Below are 22,124 nucleotides of genomic sequence, written 5' to 3'. Positions count from 1 at the left end.
CGCAAAATATTGACCATCGGAAAAAGTCGCGTCGTATCGCAGTCATCAGTCGAAACCGGGTCCCCGCGAGCACGCGTCCCTTGCCGTCGCCGTTGCCGCATCGGTGCCAGTCGTGCGTCTTCGGTCTGCGGTCTCGCGCGCCCGCTTACTTTCCCCGCCCGGCGTCTTGCCCGTGGCCAACAAGTGGCGTTCGCTCGCTTCGTCTCGCGCTCATACTTCTCGCAACTTCCCGCGGCGCCGCGCGCGCTCCGCTCGTACTTTAAAATTTGTTCGCGCGTTATAAACTTTTCAACGGTTCGTGTTCGTGTGGCGTGTCTTACTTAGTGGCGTGTTAGGTTCGCGACCGGCGCTGGAGTCGATGCACCTCCCGCACGCCAGACCACCCGCCCTCAGCATGGCTGACGTGTACTCGCACATCCACGAGTACTACCGGCAGAGCCACGGTGAGCTGGTGCAGACCGGCTCACCCGCCGTGTTGTGTTCTTCGCTGCCTGGCCACTGGCGCTCCAACAAATCGTTGCCGGTCGCTTTTAAGGTGGTTGCGCTGGACGATGTGCAGGACGGAACGCTGGTCACCATCAAAGCCGGAAACGACGAGAATGTCATGGCCGAGTTAAGGAACTGCACCGCAGTCATGAAGAATCAAGTGGCCAAATTCAACGACTTGAGATTTGTAGGTCGCAGTGGTCGAGGAAAATCCTTCACGCTGACGATCACCATTAGTACCTTTCCCAGCCAAGTGGCCACCTACTGCAAAGCCATCAAAGTCACCGTCGATGGCCCAAGAGAACCCAGAACCAAACAAAGTAAGTTTTGTCTATACTGTCTATTTATTTTAGACTACATTTTATTGTTAACATTAGTATTATATTTAAGTAATTTTAACTTTTAAAAATGTTTGTAAAAATATTTTTAAGAATTTTAACAAGCGCTACGAAATCCTTTGAAGAAAAATATTATTACAATTTATTATATGGACAACTTAAAATCTCAATTTCAATAAAATTTATGTCTTACATAACCATAAATTAAATTCGTATACGGAACAACGTAAACAATAAAATATAATGAATTGTCATAGGTATTTTTTAATCATTGTCGCGTTTCCATGGAGTGCGCGCGCGCTGGCGTACCGCCAGTCCGCAGCGCCGAGGCCAATTTTGCGGCGCCGACTGTTAACCGCATTCGGAGCCGTTTTATTTTCGAATCGTACGAATAAAAAATTCAAATCAAAAGATATGCGTCTGAAACGACGTGTCATCAAACTACAATAAAATAGACGTAGATACTCCGATTGATACGAAACATTTGGATCGTCTGCCGCCATAAGCTTACGTCTTGCATGGAATGTTATGACTTTTGTACAGCAATCCTAGATAAACATAGTAAAATGTATGATCTACATATTAATATATAAACTTAAGGAAATACAATATGCATGTCCTCTTATGATAGATTTTGTAAGGAAGTTTACAGGACATTGACATATTGACGTAGCACATGTAGAAATGTGCTACGAAAAGCTTTGCGAGAGTTCAAAGAAACACACCTCAGCGCCGTCTCCAAGGGATAGAGTTGAAAACTTAATTTAACAACGTTTAATATAATTGAAACAAATGTGGTTAGTATTGTTACAAGATATCAAAAACTTATATGGACGATAATTTATAATCCTTAGCACTTTTCAAATACCTTGATACAGTTAAATCTAAAAATCGAAACAACTAAAATCTTAAATCGAAAACAAAGTAGTAAAGTAAAGGAGGTAAATTTTTGAAGTAAAATATCGTGCGTCAAAATCGAAACAAACTAAACTATAGGTTCAGAATAGGTCCCAGACACGAAGAATCTTCAATCGTGTAATAAATTATATTGATTGCATTCAAAGCATATTTTCGTAGTTGTAAACAGTTATACGTGTAACACGATTCTCGTGTATCTGTCGAGCGGAACACGTGTGCAGTACCGACGAGCCGAATCACTCAATCACGAAGACATTAATTGTTGTATCTCGTTTAATCTCGGAACAACACGAACGAGTTATTGTTGAGTCGGAGGACGGCTCCCTCCGAAAATAGTACCGATTGTTTCCCGCCTTTATGAGGCTGGCAACTTAAAGTAATGTGTTTTGACGTCGGCCTTATAAATTGTTATTTGTGTTTACGGAGAACGCTTTAAACGATCGCATGTTCATTAAATCTACTAAATTGTCTTAACATGTAAAGATGCAGGCGGATGGAGTGCTTAGTTAATTCCGTCAATTGAAATATTTTACTTTTCTAAGCGTAATTCGGAAACAATTAAAGTTTGTAAAAGCATGAAAGGACCAAAGCTTTCACACTATAAGATCTTAATTAAACCTTCAGTGTAAAATTTAGCTTACTAACTATATGGTTACTAAGCATTAAGCATAGTCACCACCGTCAACTTATTCGCTTAAAGCAATGTACCGGATTATTGCCGTGGTATACATCTATTCTTGAATCACAAGCATCGTAAATCTATTTAATTCCACTGTTTTCTAAAATTCTTCTATTCATTTACTTTCAATAACAAAATATAGTCCATCATAAAAAGTCCAATAAAAAAACAAAAAAGTCTTATCGTAACAAAAATGCTAATCAAACATGTAACGATCAAGAAATCGTACGGAATTCATAATATTTTGACACCACATATCTATTTCGGTTGCAACAACGTTCACAGGGGCCGTCTGTGTAAACAAACCGTTGCGCCCAAACTTCGGCCAATAATAAAAAGACAGTATGCGGAAAAACTAACATCCTCGGGCGATAAACATCAAAGGTCTCCGGTTAATGTGGCGATCAATCGGCGCGCCTAATGGCGGTGTAGCGGCGCACTAATTAATGTTGAGAATAAAACTTGACTTAGCTCCGCGTAGACGTCATTCTAAAGCTGGTGACACACGTACAAAGACATATTGTGTCTATCATCGCTCATCATAGCGCTTTGAATAATCAATAACCACAGGACATGTTGTTTTAAATATAATTTAGAACCTTATCCGTTTAATCAGAGACAAAAATTGCTTTTTTAATGTCGTTCTTTTCTATTTTAAGGAATTATTCTTTTTCAATGCTGTGTAAAAGTCTACTCATTAAGTTATCTAGAATGTAAAAAGTAGTTAAGTGGTAGGTCAGTCGGGTCTCCGTAGACCGCAAACTGCACGCCGTGTGCAGCACGCCTCCGCCCTCACACATAAATCTTATGCAGGCGCCGCGTGCTCCGAGAAGGACACACGTCGTCTACAGCCATTAATCTCACAAATGAACTTACAATTTGTCAGCAAGGAACGCCCGTAAAATACCACTAGTCTTGCAATTAACAGAGGTAAAGATTTCGATAGTTTTATACCTTAGCATCTCTGTTATAAACATTGGCTGAAACTTTCATGAACTGTAGGCACCTACGTAACTCAAAGTGGTAATTAAAAATTACTAATTTTTTGTTTCGTCGATAATAAGAATCTATATAAATAGGCGGAATAAGTTTCTAACTACATCTGATGGGAACTATCAACTTTTGTTATCAAAATTTGCAAATTATCAGTTAATTTGTTAAGCAATAAATAGGTACGTATATCATACTAATATTATAAATGTGAAAGTTTAGATGGATGGATGGATGTTTGTTCGAGTTTGTAGCTTCAACGGATTTCGATGAAATTTGGTATAGATGTAAAGGATAGTCTGGAAGAACAAATAGGCTACTCTCTTTTGGTTTTCTTAATTCTACGCGGACGGAGTCGCGGGCGAAAGCTAGTTATTTATAAAGCACGAGTATTTGACACAAGTATTTCGTTTTGTTCACATTATGGCAGTAAAGTTGGGCAGTAGAGCTAAAAATCAGCGTCGACAGCGGAATACAACTGGCATATTGCACACGCTAATTAGACCATCATTGCGGTTCTATTGTACTGGTATAATATGAACCAGGAATTTTGGCAGCACGAAAGTCCGGTGGTTGGTCTAAAGTAGTCAATGACGCACCGCAGTTGCAACGACGGCGGTTAGCAAGTTCGGTGGTGTGGCTATGGTCGCGCAACAGATGTAAACAGCGCCGCCGCTCCGCGTCGTAAAGCCGTTTGATCTCCGCCGCCCACCACCCGCATCCCGCACCCCGTTAACACTAAAATATGGATTTTATAAGTATACTAGCTTATACACCATATCAACACGACGACCCTTGTGACCGACGCCGAAGTAATTCTACGGAATTACTACTCTGAAATCAACCCGCCCCTTCACTATTAAACATTACTGAAGGATTGTTACCAACGTCTTTGTACAAATTAAGATATGTTTTACCAGTGTTATAATGTTCTATTTTCTTTAACAATATGAGTTTCAAGTCCTTTACCATCTAACCACATATAAAAGATATCACACAAATTCTATTTCCTTACCAAAAGCATCTTACGTGTATAAAAATCACGAAGAACATGTTTATCGCATACCGCTTCGGTTGAGAATTATGATGCCGTTATTCTGATTCAATAATTTATTCGGCGCCCGGGCCGTCTCCGGCGTGTTATTTACGAGTGACAGCCGCTCACATCTCATTTCAGTTATTTAATGCCTATTTTGACACTTGCGTCTGATCGTTAGTGCGTTTATTGTGGCGACGCCCGGCTGAATACGTCGGCATTGGTACGCGGTATTGTTTCTTTAACACTTCAAACGATTATCTGTATTAATATATAATTTTAATAAACACAAAAATTTGCAAAAACTAAGGTAAGGTCTGGAACCATTTTGAATGTCGTTACCTTTCGCCAATTAATACTGAACAAACATTCTAAAAAAAATATACGAACAATCTAAAAAAATCGTCATTTCATTTTACAATTTTAGCGATTACATGTCCATTAATCATTCTTCAAATCGTTAATCGAAACTCGACCCTATCAAATTAACGGAAATGCTTACAACTTATTGTTCGGTATTCGTTCCCTAAACGATTGTGGCGATATCGTTTAGAAACGCACCCGTTACAGCAATAACATTAGCCCCACAAGGCCGGGAACTGAATTTAATTGAATATCGCTATTAACAGAGTATCGCCATATCCGAGTTACAAATAGAACTTAAATCCTACATCGTTCTACAGTTGCCGTCAGAAATAAGCTTTAAAATTCACAAATACCGAGGTTAGATATCAACAAAGTTTACACGGTTAAATATTTGTTCTTATATCATTGTTGACTGCCGAAAACCATCAGTTAGATTTAAAAACCGATTGTTTCACGTAATCACCTCGAACTGCGTGACGGCGTAAGGCCATCCATCAAGTTCTTAATTTAAAACAGCCGCGATGCGAACAGCACTCGCCCCGAACACTCGCTAATCTCCCGCCTGCTTACGAAAATAAAGTGCTCAATAAACATTCTCATTGTCCAATAAAAACATCAACAACACCCGATTAACAATCTAACATCAGTATCGTTAAAGAGCACTGATTTAAGCGATCTACAACATCTTGCGCAACTATAATACTTAACACAAAGAGCCACCGAGTTTAGGACAAAGAGAACGTAAGTGCTCATAAAAAATCGATTCCGTCATTAAAAAAAAATCGATACACACCTGACTCGAGACGTGAGACTGGATGAAGACGTCATAAAACGAGAATAGAGCAGCAGTGGCGTCTTCAGTAGCTATCGATTAAACAAATAAAAATTCGTTTCGCCAGGCCGAAAGGCGAAAGGCGATGTGACGTCGGAGGGGATCGTAAAAACGTATGGCGCGGAGGAGCCGGCTAACTAGCAGTAAACCGGCTCGTTTTGTATACATGCCCCTTGTTATAGTCGACGGAGAGTAAACAGCGCGGGCATGTCGCCTGCTTTACTGCCGGCCTTTGTAAGATGTGATTGCGCCTTGCGGACGTGGCCGAGACCTGCCCACTACGCTAACAATGTACACTACAGTTTACAGTCCTGCATTTTTTCCATATTATAGGGTATATCAGAAAATACGAAAGTCCGTGACAAAGTAACTCTCTGAACATTCAAATTGCTAGATAATTATTACGACATATTAATTAATCATCAAAATTAACGAATGATAAGAATACTATCGTTTCTAATAGAGTTCATATATGTACCAGCTTAATCGAAATAATTAGACAACAATAACTAATTAATTTTTTCTTGTTGCAGACTACGGCTATGGCCACCCCGGAGCGTTCAATCCGTTCCTACTGAACCCGGGTTGGTTCGATGCTGCATACCTCAACTACGCCTGGGCCGACTACTTCCGACCGCCTATGAGAGAACAAACCGCAGCTCTCGTTAAAGGTATGTATTGTTAATTAATGACACTATTCTATAAATTTTTGAAAAAGACATTTAAGAAAAGGTTAAAAACGCTTTTAACATCACAGATATCGCCAACGGATCTCAAATATTTACTAGCAGTATCAGCTTCTATCGAAACTTCCAATCGACGGATTATTTGGCATTCGTTAATTTGAAAATTCTCGATTTAGCAAACAACACTCGAAAACATGTTCGTAGCAGCACACCGCCCCTCAAGGCCGTACAACGCAAAGCCGCTCAAATAAAAGAAACAGCTCTTGAGCATTGCAAAACAACGCACGGCCCGACCGAGGCGGCCGCCCGCCGAAGTCCAAGCGGGGCCGTAGGGGGTGTGGGGGGCCAACAGAAAACGGCTAAAAAAGCGACGCCTTCACGTTCGAGAGAGTGTGGAGTCAATTTTATTCCAATGTAGGCGACCGCGCCAGCGGCCACTTTTTGTTTCCGTTCCTGAAACGCGAGGAGCGCTGTACTCAAACACCTACCCCGACTTTTATTAAACCTACGTCAGACTCGTTTTCGCACATCCGCCTGCCAATTGTGAATTTAAATTATCTGCCTCGCGCTATTACGAAACTAAAATATTCAGGAAATCACCGCTTTCTTGCATCATATTGTAAATACCCTCGTTGACGAGATAGAAGAAAAGAACTATAGGTATAGTAAACATATTTAAACAAAAACAAGCCGAATTAAAACAGAAAAAAAAACAGAATTTGGCTATAGAAATCGATATTCAAAATGATTATAGATTACAAATAATATTAAAAGAAATGCAGAGTTAAATCCAACGACCGGGATCACCTCAATCAGGCGCGACGCCGATATTGGCCCCCGCCTCACGAAATTACCCCCTAGTTACGGCCCCTCCCACCCCGATGCCTTTTAAAGTGGTCTGCACACCACTGCCACTGCTGCAAATATAAAAAGTGCAAAACACGAACGTTGCACCACCTCCGAGCTCTTTGTGGCCCAATCTGCGCCTCCGTCGTGTCCTTTTTATGTACGCGAGCTTCTCTTACACGCTCTCGAGAATCAAAGCTCGCGCACAAACAGGAACTTTTTGAGTACGGCTAATGAAAATTTCACGTTTCGAGCTCTTTGTCCGCCCGCTGTCGAGATAGCGGCGTTTCTTATCGCGACGCAGCGCGCTTTGTAACTCGCTGTACACCCCGCACTCTCATTGCCACACGACACCTCGCCGCGTGCCCCGCATCGGTAATGCGCCTCCTCTCCGAACGGAGATGTATCGAGCTGAATTACAGCGGTATGTCGTGTCTAGATTGCAAAGAACTATGTCGCATTCGGATAAATAAATATTGCACCCTCACCCTCACGATATCGCACTAAAAAAAACATCCCTTTCGTCGAAGCAGCCTTTAAACGCCTACAGATTGTACATTATCCTTAGTACGATTATGCACCCTCGTCGTTCAGGGAATCGACGGAGTGCCCGCGGGCACTGAACATCCCCGAGGGCTCGTAGCTCATATTACGTCATATTGGAAAATCGGGCAACAGAAGGACGACCAGAGAGCATGCTCTATTATGCATTACAAATTTAAATTGATTCAAATACTAATGATTTCTTTCTTTCCATAGGTTCCGCGCCGATACCTACTCCGCCTGTCACGTTACCCGGTTCCGAACTCTTCCCGTTCCCGCCGGCGATGGCCAACCTGCCACCAGCGGGGCTGTTACCCCCGCCTGGCGCATTTTTACCACCGAACGGACTTCTGCCTTTCGCGCCGCATCCTGCTGACCTGACATTAAAATCTCTACCAAGTGAGCTGGCTCTCAAGAATGGTGTAAACCCTTACGAAGCACTGAGACATTTGCAAAGCGTTTCATCGATGGATACGTCTAGCGCTCGCTTATCTCCAACGAGCAGTAGACAAAGCGGTAGCCCTAGAAGTATTGTCAACGCCAGTCCGAGATCTAAAGCAGATTCAAAGTCAGAAGTCAACTCGACGCATGAGGCGACAATTTCTGACGAATCAGACGAAGAGCCGATCGAGGTCGTTAAATCAGCTTTCCACCCAGCAAGGCCGGCAAATGTGGAGCTACAGGAGATGAAACAGGTTCAAGCTGCGGACTCCACGGTGTCTGACAGGCCGAGGCTACGGAATGATTTGAAGGCACCCTCAGCGAGGACGACAAGGGCGCTATCAACTAGTCCGACATCAACAAAAATCAGTAATGGCACGATACCCTCCCACAAATCAGTGTGGCGGCCATATTGAAATTCCAATGACTAATTATATTCAGTCTCAAAATAGAGACGTTGTGAAATGTGATAAACAATGAGCTTGTAAATAATAGAGATCAGATATTTATTGTTAGATGTAGTAAGATTAGAGCGGTTAATTTTAATTCTGAAATCTATGAAGTCATTATTGTATAGGTAAAGTGTAATTAAATAGATAAATTGTTATTGCCCATTGTTAAAGCTTTTTGAAATAGAGATAATTAATCGATTATTATTAAAGTTTATAATATTTTCTTGATATAGTCTAATGAAAATAATACGTACTTAATGTAAATCGTAGCATTTATAAAGAAGTAAATTAAAAAATGACTGATAATTGTAAACATCTTTTTACATAATGCATTGTAAATATTGTTAAATGTATTTATTAATAAAAATGTATAATACGCGTTTTAGAAAAAATAAGTGTAAAATTGTATATAGCGTAGAACTCGGGAGATAAAGATGATTCTGACAAATTAAACTGAATTTTATTACAAATCCAAACCAACAAACACACGACAACAAACGTCAAACATCAAACACAATGACTACTTAATCTGTGGCAATGTTTACACTCCGTCTACAATGGTACAACGTGCGAACCACATGTCTTACCCTATAGGATGACACAATAATTTTATTACGTAAGAGAACCCACAATATTATGCAGATGCATATTTCCAACATCAAGTAATTTTGCTTAAAATAATCAGCGATCTTACGATTGTTGTCTCTTTTATGTCAAAGTAATAACATGAAACAACACAAATCTAACTGCAATTGAAACTAACGTATTCCGTAACAAATGATAACATAGAGTAATACTTGGATGTTTGAAAGAAACAAATTGTAAAGGGTCGGTTATAAGGCGGTGTTGGGGGCTAGCTGCTATCAATTGTGTTTGCACCCGAACTGATCTGGTTAGTTGATTGCAGCGCCCGCGCCCCCCTCGCCGCGCTCCCGCGGTCAGCGCGCTCCTCAAACAAGCCAGACCAAATCACCTCTCTGTTTATACTAGATATGTCTACTAATATTAAAGCTATGAAAACGATATTAATAAAACGTACGAGTGAACATTTCGTGGCATATTAAAATCACAAAAGTAACATAATACAATCTATTCGATTTAAACACTTTTCTCGTACCATCTTTTTGTTTTTTACGCATAAAAGAGATAGGAGTCAACAATTTGATGAGAATACACTAAAGTTATTTTTTCCTACATTTACGTTAGTGTATTCCGTAAACATTTGTAGTCACTTCTAGAAGTGCAACATCCGTGTCAGGCATTGAATAGAGGCTCCTCATTATGTCGAGCTTTGATTCGCATCTCGCAGGCGTCGAGTTTATGATTCGCTTTTTGGTGGGAGAGTCCATGCATTACGTGTATCAAGGCCCTCCTATTTGGACGTATTAAAAACCTGTGGCCAGACGGCCAAGCCTCACTGAGCGGATTTTGAATTTGAAATTTTGTTTGAGAACGACTCAATGGGCGAGTGATTACACACGTACGGAATACATTCGTTTAATGAAAGCAACGAAGATACCGTACTGTCGAGTCGTGCTCCCCGTTTGATAATTCAAGTTATTTATTTCGCATTTTTATTTTACACTCCGATGACCGTTTTAAATAATTTAAATGTGCCTATTAAATTCCCAACCAAATAAGGATGACAAATCAGATGAGAAAATTATAGATTACAATTTTATTAGCACCTTTGTTTAAAAGACTTGTAACATTCTATTAGCTCATGTCCCATTACATCTGTTTGGTATTAAAAAAAAAAACAAGTAGCCTATGCGTTCTTTCAAAGTAAACTCTACACCTATGCCAAATTGTAACAAGATCCGTTCAGCCGTTAAGGCTACAAATTCTAACATCCATCCATCCTTTCTCATTTATAATATTAGTAGGAATCTATTAAGTTTACATTGACCTAAATTAACTAGGTATAGTTTCAACAGTAAATGTTTTTGTGCATTTTTGTGTGAAATCGCGGCTTAAAGCCCACTCCACCCGCAGCCCGCGGCGCCATCGCTGACAACACATATCGATAAGACCGTACCGGCGTGGCTCGGCGCTTGCTTTTATTGTTTCAGCCGTTTCAGCGGAAGACCCGGCTAACACCCCCGTTTGCCTTGCCCCCGGCGGATCGGACGGTGAAAAAAAATAAACTCTAAATGGATCCACTTCTAATGCCCGTGTAGGGGAATGTATGCTAAAGTGGACCTGCAAAATATTGCTCCGTGCTGTGTCCATAATACCCGTATGCTCGGAACGAGGTTAATTGAGTACTGTGGACCAATTAGTCGAGTATGTAATACTTTGCATACAACCGATATTGAAATAGGTAAATATTTGTATTTTTGTATACAATATAAGATGTAAGAAAGGTAATTTATCTGTGTGTAGTAACATGTTTTTATCATTTTTTTAATTTTACGCGGGCAAAGTCGCGAGCAATAGTCTACATTAAAAAAAACTTACAATGAACACTGTTTTTTTTTCGTCTTAAACATTTTCACCCGGTTTTTTGCTGCGTCCTATATGGGACGGAATATATTAAGTTTTTATAGGTTATGTGAAACTGCAATCGTAACAATGGAAGAAAAATCATTGTTTTCCTTTATATCTATTTAATTATTTAGTTATGATAGTTAAATCTTGTAGAGTTACGAATAAATGGTATTTATAAACAACGGCTTAAAATCGAATTATACCTTAAAAATCACATTGGAAATATTTTTATTTTTATAAAAGGCTAGCCTTCGGCACTCAACAGTGAGCAGGGGGTGTCAAACCTAGACTGGACAATGGCACAGAAAGAAATCACGCCGATAAAATTTTAATGCTTGTATAAAAAGGCTATAAATTTGATTTACGCACCCCCGACCCCCGAAACTTCGCTATATCGGAACATAACAAGAGATAATGTTGGCTTACAATGAGGGGTTGTCAGTCCTGTTTGAGTTTGGACGTATCTACGCTAAACTTAATAATAACAAATTCAACATTCTACGTCACGATACTATTCTTTGAGAAATTTACTTTTAGTTAAAACAGAAAATACATTATTTTATAATATGTATTATCTTTCATTGATCATTAACTATTTGCAAATGTTTTAATAAAAACATCTGATATTTATAGTTTTTTTTTTAAATAAATAAACTTTGATAACTAAATATATTTTATTGAAACAATACATACAAACAAATCACGTTATAATTCTATACTAAGTAAAATATTATTTTACTTATTTGAAACACAATGCAACACAATGCAACAAAATACTTAAAAAATTATCCACCAACTCCATAGGCTTTGAAATGTTTGCGCGGACCGCTTTTAAAAATAATAAATTCCTTATAAGGCCGGGCCAGGAACACAAGATGAGTAGAGGAAGCCACTTAAAAAGATTGGCACTCAGCGAACCGGCATAATCTATGCAAATTACGTCAAATTAGGAGTCGTCAACACGCTACGCCTCCGCTGCGTAATTTGGAAGGCAAACCCTCCTTTATTATTAATATTTATTCCATTCCTTCCGTCCGAACCGAATCAAGAGAAAAAATAAAATCCGTACGAAATATTTCGACCCCTTAATGAAACGAATAAATAGGTACTGAGAAAAACTCGAAGAAGCTTAATTTGCGTTCCTCCACTTTATTACACAAATTTATTCGGACTGGATAAGTCATAAAACATCTGTAAACCCCACGCTAAACCGAGAAATGTTTTTATTCAATAACATCAAGTTTGTAGAACGAAATTTCGGAAAGAAAGTGGACAATAGCAAACTTCTTTCAAGTCGGCGCGATGAAAGGCAGCCGCAATAAAAAAGTATAAAACGAACCTAAAATGTTGTTCTATTTAATAGAGCAATATCGTTAAAATTTGTTGCCTGGACGAAAGCTACTGTCGCTATAGTTTATAAGAAATTTCTACCTGTTCTAAAAATCGTCTTTTGTTCTAAAATTGCTTTGTTTTTTAATTGCCACCAGTTTACAACTCCAATTTTCATTATATAAACTCTCTTATTAATTGTACATCGTCTTAAATGAACATGTTATACATAGACATAAGTCAAACCGAATCGAGTCGGCTAACCCTCGTTGCATACACAAATTGCACACTCCTAAATGGGTTTTAGCGTCCATCCACTGGGCCGCTAGTCATTAACTCACGGAAGCAAGCACAGCGGACCAATTTCCCCGGCCGGTCGCCAATTAACGACACTTGGGCGACACTGGCCGACGTAACCAAAGGGTTAGGGGTAAGATGTTTGCTATGATTTACGAGGGGCTTAGAGAACCGGCCGGCGTCTTGTGACCTAGCGTTTCCTACCAAAATCATAGACTTAATTGCTTATTGAAGAATTTCTATAGAAACACTGAATTTATAATAATTACATTAACACGAATTATACGACGTACAAAATCAACAAAACCAACTAGCGCATAAAAAATATTTTACGCAATTAAAGAAATCTGTACTTTCTGTTTAGAAACCATCAGTGCTTCAATTTCTAAGTACTTTTCGAATGTTGTTCTAGATATTTTGACCGGTAATAAAAACTAATTTAACCTTACAGCGAAAGTTGTAAACTATCTTTTTGCATCGAGTAACGGTTTTGTTTCTTTTATCTGCGAAATGTTTAAGCAATATAAAAATATCTTTATTTGCTTAGGTAAAAGCAACCGGCATAAAACTATTGCTCCAAAATCGGTAAAAAGTAGAGCCCAAAAGTAAAGCATTTTTTACAACCATTAACAAAAGCTTTCGCCGTAGTTTACAGTTAGATATGTAAATATTGTGCAACTTGAATATTACGCACATAAAAAAAATCCGTAACGGTGCTTTTTTAAGGCTGTAATAGCTTTCGTTGGCTAAGAATTTCTTTAAATGGTAAATTATGCTAATTAAAGTTATAAGATAGTTGTAACAGTTTTTTCATTTTTTTCAGTTTCCATTTTTTTCAATTTCAATCAGTTTTACATATAGTTTAAAATGCAATAATGTAAAACGAAAACCTAATAGTTGTTAAGTTTTATCCTGATTATGATAAGACTTTTTGTAACTAATTAATATTGTAATTACTTTCTTACATTGAAATAATGGAAAAATCAAACACAACTATCGGCCCAATACTGAAACGACATTTAAATATTTTCAGCGTTTTAAAAGATACACCTCGCTCAAACTACAAATCCATTAAAATTATAACTTTTGCTATATTTTAAACGTCAAAGCGAAATGTTTAAGATTAGCTCCAATATTCAGCTTCAGTAGTTTAGTTAGTTTAAATAATATAACTATAAACTATCGAAAATAAACGTTTTACATATATGGATAAGGTGCATAAAAGAAAAGGCCACACGTTTCTTTACTCCACATTTCCATAACTTTCCAGCCGCCTTCGACATTATTCAATTTAGCGCCAGGTGAGGCCGCGAATTCGAATGAGGTTGTAGCGGGCCGCGGTAACATCGCTGTGGGTATTTCAGAATTGAGTGGTTTCAAACATTTTACAACTTACACTAATACATGCCTTTCAAAAGAAAATTTTAACCAAAGTTGCAGATTCAGGTAATGAGTTTATATTCCTGTATTCCATAGACATCAAAGAAGTCCAACTCTACATTGTCTCTGGTCGTAAATACTAGACAAGTGTAACCAGATTGTCAGACGAGTGCTCACCACAATTGCTAATAACAAGACGTGCGTAACTAACATAATCCTCTCAATTGAGAAGACGAACGCAATCCCCAATTAATTTATTACGTTCCTCACCAATTGAACTCGGTGCGACAATTGTCTGAGGTTAAAATCAGTTAAAAAATACGCCAGACTTAAATGACATTGTTTGTTAACTGACTACAAATCAGTCGCGATCAAAAGTTACGAAATATTGATACGCCACAAAAACATTTTAACTAGCTTTTGCCCGCAACTCCGCCCGCGTGTAATTATAAAAAAGCAAGTAGCCTATGTGTTCTTCCAGACTATGCTCTGCATCTATGCCTAATTTCGTCCAGATCCGTACAGCGGTTTAGGCTATAAACTCTAACAAATATCCATCTATCCATCCATCCACCTAAACGTTCGCATTTATAATATTAGTATGATTAAGATCTCCAAACCCACTTCTAAGCAATGATAACGTTAAGTCAGGAATGTAACACGAAGTCATATGCATATTAAATTAAAAAAAATAGACAAATGGCAACCTAAAATCAGTGCTGGCCAGTGTTATGAATGTGTGAAATGCCTATGCTGTGCGTATTTTCGTTTTTTTTTAAAAAAATTGCGGATTGCTAGCTAACTTGCTTATCGATCGGTCGTCTCGCTGGCCACTCCGTTCGCGGCCGCACATCGCGCGCTGGTGTTAACTCATATATGCCTCGTTAATTTTCCTTAACGCCCGCGCCGATGGAGCCGCGGCGTACTAATGAATTTCAATTTGTTGCTCGCGGACGCCAGAAAAAAAATGTAAACGAACGCGCCGCCCGACGCCCGCCGCCTCCCGCCTGCCGTATCCAGTTAGCTAAGCTATTTAGAATTAGTATAATAGTTTTAACTGCAATTTTTGAAATTGGAATTTGTGATTGCGAATATTTTTGCAGCTATGTTTTGATTAAATTTTTTTTAAATTGGTTTTACTGAGGTTTAAAATTTCATAGCTAATTGAGGGAAAATTGTTCTAATGGTACTCATTTTACAGAAGTGTTTTACAAATAGCAAATGCTTAAAGATTAAAAACTAGTCTGATTGAAAAGTTTACTATAAATTTAAGAAATGACAAAGTACGTTAATAAGTCAATAGACAGCAGAGCAGCTAACAGAGTTCCTCAGTTTGTCATTTACCCCAAATCCAATTGCACAAGCGATCATATTAAATGCTTTAATAGACTTCAGCTTGTTGCATAATGCTTTAACACGACCGGCAAAAGCCAAGTTACGTTGAAGAGACGTCGCCTAATCTTCTAAATCCATCCCCAAATAACGCGGGTCCCGGGATCTCGGGCGGCGAATAAAGACGTCCCGGATTAAGTCGACTTTGTCTTACTCAACGGCTAAGACACTATTAGAGAACACCTCACTCAGTTGTCACACATTTACTTGCGCTCTGTATTTGGTTGGGATTTCAATTGAGTTAATTGTAAGCATTAAATGAAAGATTTGATACAGTTATCATAGTTGAATTACATTGAAATCAGTTTTAAAATTAGTAAACGAGAGATAAGTTACAATATCACTTTACGTTTGAGAGGTCTTACTAACTATTGTAACACATTTTGTCAAAATAATTTTAAAGCCAAAAGTAAACATGTTAATTACTGGCTTTAGCCCGCGACTCCGTCCGTGCGGAATTATAAAAAAAGGTAGGAGCCTATATATTATTCTAGACAATCCTCTATATCTATGCCAAATTCTATTGAGATCTCTTCAGCAGATTTTGTAGCCTAACAAATTCTAACAATCCTTCCTTCTATCTAAACTTTCGCATTTGTAATATTAATAAGAAAACTCAGTTCATCGTATCAAAGTTATGTATACTATAACCAGTTCCTTACAATATGTAAATAAACATTTATCTAAATCATTTAAGTAGCGGTGTGTTTGTGTTTATGTGTTATTAATTTATATTCAGCCACGTAAACAGACCTGTGTCAATATTTGATCATCCCTCGCAGAGGTGTCTCAGCCGTAATGTCATCATGGCGGACAAACAGCCCTAATCCTTGCTAATCGCCACGTCAAACTGACTACGCGTGTCCCGACGACCGGTGTGGTGCTACACTAATTTATGACGCATTTAATGGTAGTGGTACACCTTAGGTATAGTGTAATACATTAGGATTCCATTTATTTAATATCGGGATCATTAGTACGAAAAATATTTGAGATGCGATTTTCCTATACTAATATTATAAAGAGAAAAGATTTGTATGTTTGGATTTTTGTATGTATTGAAATAAGTCAAAAACTACTGGGCGGATTTTAAAAAACATAGGCTATATTTTTATTTAATTTTCGGCAATGTCACGAGCAACAACTAGTTAGTAAGATTTTTGATGAGTCTGTATTGAGATTTATCATTTATTTTTACTTGATTTCTTTTGTTTAAATTACTTGCTGTTGTTTATCTTAGAAGTATTCGTATCATGTAAAAACAATATTGTACCGCTACATTTCCTAGCAAGTACTGTACAAATTCGTCACGACCAGACCAGGAAGCGACACAATCCTTTCACGGAGAAAGTCCTTTGTACTTTCTTTCTCAAGGACGAATAACATTACTCTTTGTATCCAACGGTAATACAATTACGGTGTCTTGTGTAATAATGTATTCATAATTGTGGAAGGGTTGCTCGAAAATGGTTCACTTGGACCGTTAGCTATTTGTTTGAAGTTAACGGTACCGCCACGATACGGCGCGGGATGATGACGTAGATTTGTCCCGTTAATATTAGTACTGTTAACTATCACTGGAGCAATAAAACAACAGTTTTGAGCAATAATTGAAAAGAAAGGGTTGAGAGCCTGCGGCAATGCCTTGTTCTGTTAATAAAGAAATTGTAGCGGGATTTTGACGTCTATCGAACTTTTTCATTGTTTTTTTTTGTTTGTTTACTTTCAGATAACGGAAATTTTGTGTTGTAAAAGCTTGTTTACATCGGTTCATTTTTTATATGTGTTTGGGTATTTTTCTCCTAAAAATTATTGATTTTATTAATTAATCTGTACCTAAGAAAAGTCCATATTATTAGTACAAGTGTAATAAAATATGCGTTATCTATTTAGTTCATCTTGCGTACGCATAGATATATTTTTGTGTAATTTATGTTAAAAATATTTTGATGTGGATAAAATGAGACAAATATGTACAACAAACGAATATTGATATTGATGGTCATTGTTCTAAATGTTTATTTATTGTTGTCGCATAATGGCAACAGTTTTTGCAAGGCATTGTGAAGCGGCTTCTGTTGTCATAAATAATACGGCCCTGCCACTGGTGTTGCTTCTTTTGTTTCTAATTGTACGTAATGTTAGAGAAACCTTGAACAGAGAAGTAGTCATTTTAACTACCTAAAATATAAATCACTAAATTAAAAATTTCACGATAATAATGCTTACCAACACCGTTTGAATATCTTTATGATGTGACTGAAAAATAGTATTTGGTTATGTAAAATCTACTAACTGGCAACCGACAATAAAGTTATCGTCAAGAAACTCGTTGTTATAAAAAATTGTTAAAGAAATTAATAAAAAAATAGACGCTTTCTAGCTAAAAATATGTAACTGGAATTTATTTACGTTATAGTACTAAGAAAACTTTTATTATTCTTATCTTAAAATGTCTTAGAAAAGCAACGTTTCTAAAAAAACAACCTAACAATAGGTTGTTTTTTCAACACACATCTTAGAGTAATTACGAAATTAGGTGTGTGATTTGATAAGCTGTTGGAAAAATAGCATTTTATAAGTTGTAGTTACTCGTAACTGTGTCAACTTTTATTACTTGCTTTACGCATTTAAGGCACCCTTTTGGTTTTTATCGTCAGCATCCGAAGCACGCGCATGTTTTTTTAAACACACTATTTCTTAGAATGAAGACATGCAGTAGAAAACGTTGTTGGCAAAATACAGTGTAACTAATTTCATTATGGTATCGCGTGGGTGCAATAAACGGGCCACAATGCGGCCGCTCTCGGATCTCATTAGTCAAGAGATCCTACATTGTGACATTACTGTGAACGCCCGAAGAATTCGTCTCTTTGTCACGCCTCAGTAGTATTGATGCATTGTTTTTATCATTTTGTTCCTATTGTTAGGATTGTTTGGAAGTTAGATGTTGTTAAACGTATTGTTGTCGTTTTGTGTTACGTTTGTTCGTTAATTTCATGCATCTACGGGAGCTTTTGCGTGTTTTCGTCGTTTAGAATTATCACGTTAATAGATGTCGACGGGGATCTGTCAGTTTAAAAAGAATGATTGAGGTGTTCGTGGACAGTACGTAGTGTACTGATTATTGCAACAGTGTGGCACTGGGTACTTCTTCACCGCGTGATGACGGGGTTTTTGTGTGGCCTAGTTTTACTTTTGTATGAAGATGTATTAGGAAGAATCAGTGAGAGAGAATTCATTTTGGTATGGTCCTGACTGACGTCATTTGCACACTTATAAGACAGCGCATATAATACGTTTGACTAAACTTTCGCAGACATGTTTTGTCGCGCTTTGATTCCTATGAGGTTTTAGAAAGGTGCGCACACTACTCGATTTTTAGTTGTGTAACAAACAGTTGAATGTGCTGCGAAACAGTCGATAAGCGTCCAACAGTTGTGCTATAGTTTAGTCAAAAGTGTGTTCTCGCTTTAAACATATACACGCTCGTCTTATGCTGTATAAACTTTATCGGATTAAGTTTTGTGCATTCTCTATAAGACATTTACAACTTATTCTTTACATTCCTGCAAAAGAGATATTATTCAAATCAAATTAAATCAAAAGAGATATATTCAGCAAAACTGTAATATTACGATAGACGCATTGAGTTATGCGTCTAAACACGTCGTTGTATGTGATTCGCGATACGAACATTGCACTATCCGGCGACCCCACGGCCTTCCGAATGTTTGCCGGGTGACGGCGACGCATGTCGAAAATGCTTAGTGGGGCTGCGCCTCATTATAATCCCTGCATGCCGCCCGCCGCCCGCGCCCGCCCTCGGCCCTTCAGACCCGATTCGACCAATATATTAACACGTCCGCATCATATATGTCAACATATGGATAAGCTGATTGAATTCTAAACATACATGTATTCTCGTTTTTATCGCAACTGTACACTATTTAATATTTGACTGGGTAACCGTCAATGAAAAAAATTATACCTATTTGTTAGTGCAATTTTATTATCTCCTAATGTAATTAAATTAATTGGATTTACTTTTACTTTTATCAGTTTAATAATGAGATTGGAACTTCTACTTATTGAACTAAAATTAATTGATTTATTTTATACATTTGCAGTCGTATCCATGTTTCGTTGCCGAAATCAGTGAGTGTTAAGAGGGCGGCAGCGGCAGAGAGCGCGGTGTCCCATTGTTATAATTTTCAATAAGGGGCGCGATCGAGGGGCACCTATCGATCCAGCACGCACCGCGGGCACCGGGGGCACATCTCCGTGCATCCACTCTGCCGCGCCGCTGCGTGCATCCAACTATAAATAGCCTCCGTTAAACAAACTCACGCCAGCGCCAGCGCAAATAAAGAAATCGTTACAACAGCTTCATGAATCAGAAATTAAACACATAACACAAGTCACCACCTAATTGGGTAAAGATATAGATATACCAAATGATGAAGATATTACAAAAATTATCAGTTTTTAGCCCATGTTTTCTAATTTTCCGATTGGGTAGATATCAATTTATTGTTGTCGTTGTTATTGCGAATCACAGTATCTTAATTCATGTAAAATGTATTAATTAAAAACTATGGTATTATTCTCTTTAAGAATTTACTAGATTCTCTTAAGGATAAAACGTGAATTTAATATTTTTCTCTAATTTCGATACGTGGATAAATCTATACTTTATTCGGCACGACCAAACGTCTTAAGCAGTATAAAACATCGCATTTTACGATCCCTAAAACAATTCACTGCATACCGCGTCGCACCACGTGCAATATACGACACAGAGCTGGCCTGTGCGTGTATACCCAACCTCCCGGGGCGCCGCTGGATTCTATTAAAACCCAAACAATACCCTTCCCCAACTAATATCTGGACTAAATCCCTAATAAGTATGCCATTGTGTGAGAGGGACGTGGCTAAAGCGACAAAGAACACGTTATAGCAATCTGCTAAAGCATCACACTTCCATAAGAACGTATAACATTTGATTCGTTATCAGATTTTGGATTGTGCATGAATTGGTTTATAGTTGAAATTAGCTTGTAGTTTGATGGTTATTTTTGACGTTACGAAGGGCTGCGTCGAGGGGCTACGTACACGCCGGAGTGTGGTGAGCGTCTGGCCATGGAGGCTCACCAAACTTGCCGCACTCCCCTTCCAAACTAGATTTGCAGTCCGCTTATAATACGGTGGCGGCCCTTCATTACATCCGCGCTACTGTTTCAAACGTCATTTCAATTTTGTTAAATATTAAAAAAGAATTTTTATTCTATTGTTATTATAAATTATTATACGTTTGTATACAATATTATACAAATAGATCCAAAATAGATAACGACATTTAATCTTCTCTATTTTCAACCTTCACATTTTAAAGCAAATTATCTATAAGAAATAAATTAGTTTAGTAACGTTATTTTGAAAGATTTTCTATAAATGTTCAATGTTTCGTAAAGTTTTATCTGACATTTTTATTGTTACTACTCTTGGATTACTTAAAATGAACTTAGAGCTCTTATTTACGCCTAGTTTATCTCAGGCGAAGTTTGTTATGTTATTTAAGAAAAAACTTGAAAATGTTGTTGGAAATATTATTAACTAGCTTTCGCCCATGATTCCGTCCGCGTAGAATTAAAAAAACAAAAGTATTCTTCTAGACTTTTCTCTACATCTGTGCCAAATTTCATCGAGATCCGTTCAGCCTTTTAGGCTACATACTCTAACAAACATCCATCCATCTAAACTTTCGCATTTATAATGTTGGTAAGATTAAATAGAGAAATAATTACTTTGTGTCTTTTTTATTATTGTAGACTATCATTATTTAATTAAAGAGAAATAACGAAGAATTAAAAATAAAAATGTTTAGGAGCTTTCTTTGGACTTGCTCGCAGCATTCGAAACGACAATTATTGCATCCAAAGTGTCCCGTTCGGGGTGAATCTGGAGTAGAATTGGCGGTAAAGTGTAGTGTCAACAGAGCTAAGTGTTTTCCATGTCCCGCGTCTTTGTGGGGACAGAGCGGGAACGGGGGAACGGAGCACGGGGTTCGCGACTTTCCCAATGTAAAACGTGGTAACCGACAAATTTAAATTTACAATATTTAAAATTGAGAAATTATTTGTAAAAGTTTAAATATAGTTTAAACTTTTATTAGGTAATGTCCCATTTAAATTATTTCATATGAAAAGGAAATATTATTTTAGAAAAAATAGCAAATGAATACGATAACAGTTTACAATAGCTTTACTACATCGTACTATCGTACTTTGACGGATGGATTTTTCGGATGGATGTTTGATTATTACTATAAGTGTCTCCAAATGTAGGTAAAAGATCACAATAAAAATTGGCACAGATATAGAACATAACCTGGAGTAACAATTAGGCAACTTACTACATTTTATTAACGCGCGAACAAAGTTGCGCTCAAAAACTAGTATTTTATATTTTATTTATCTGTTAGTTATGACGTTTTGCGTTGTGCCGTATGCTTGTGAACGCGTTGGGGCTGTGAGACAATAGCAGCTAACTACCCCTTTCTTGTAAGCCCGGCTGCGAGGAGGCGCGACTTAACCAAGCATACACTGCACTGGGTACCCAAT

The 22,124-nt window shown here is 37.9% G+C and overlaps 1 protein-coding gene and 1 long non-coding RNA gene across 3 annotated transcripts in view; one reads left to right on the top strand and one right to left on the bottom strand.

Moving 5' to 3' along the window:
• LOC106110953 overlaps window positions 1-22,124 on the bottom strand; it is a 56,252-nt gene that overhangs the window by 20,402 nt on the left and 13,726 nt on the right. The gene's annotated exons all lie outside the window — the stretch shown is intronic.
• On the top strand, window positions 82-8,645 carry LOC106110952 (segmentation protein Runt). Its single transcript, XM_013292921.1, has 3 exons — window positions 82-806; window positions 6,179-6,316; window positions 7,937-8,645. The coding sequence occupies exons 1-3, from the start codon at window positions 359-361 to the stop codon at window positions 8,575-8,577; spliced, it is 1,227 nt and encodes a 408-aa protein (XP_013148375.1). The 5' UTR covers window positions 82-358; the 3' UTR covers window positions 8,578-8,645.

This window comes from Papilio polytes, unplaced genomic scaffold (assembly GCF_000836215.1).
Source record: "Papilio polytes unplaced genomic scaffold, Ppol_1.0 DF824191.1, whole genome shotgun sequence".
NCBI classification, from domain to species: domain Eukaryota; kingdom Metazoa; phylum Arthropoda; class Insecta; order Lepidoptera; family Papilionidae; genus Papilio; species Papilio polytes.
Note: the sequence above shows the minus strand (reverse complement) of the source record. Positions and strands in the feature narration are given on the sequence as shown.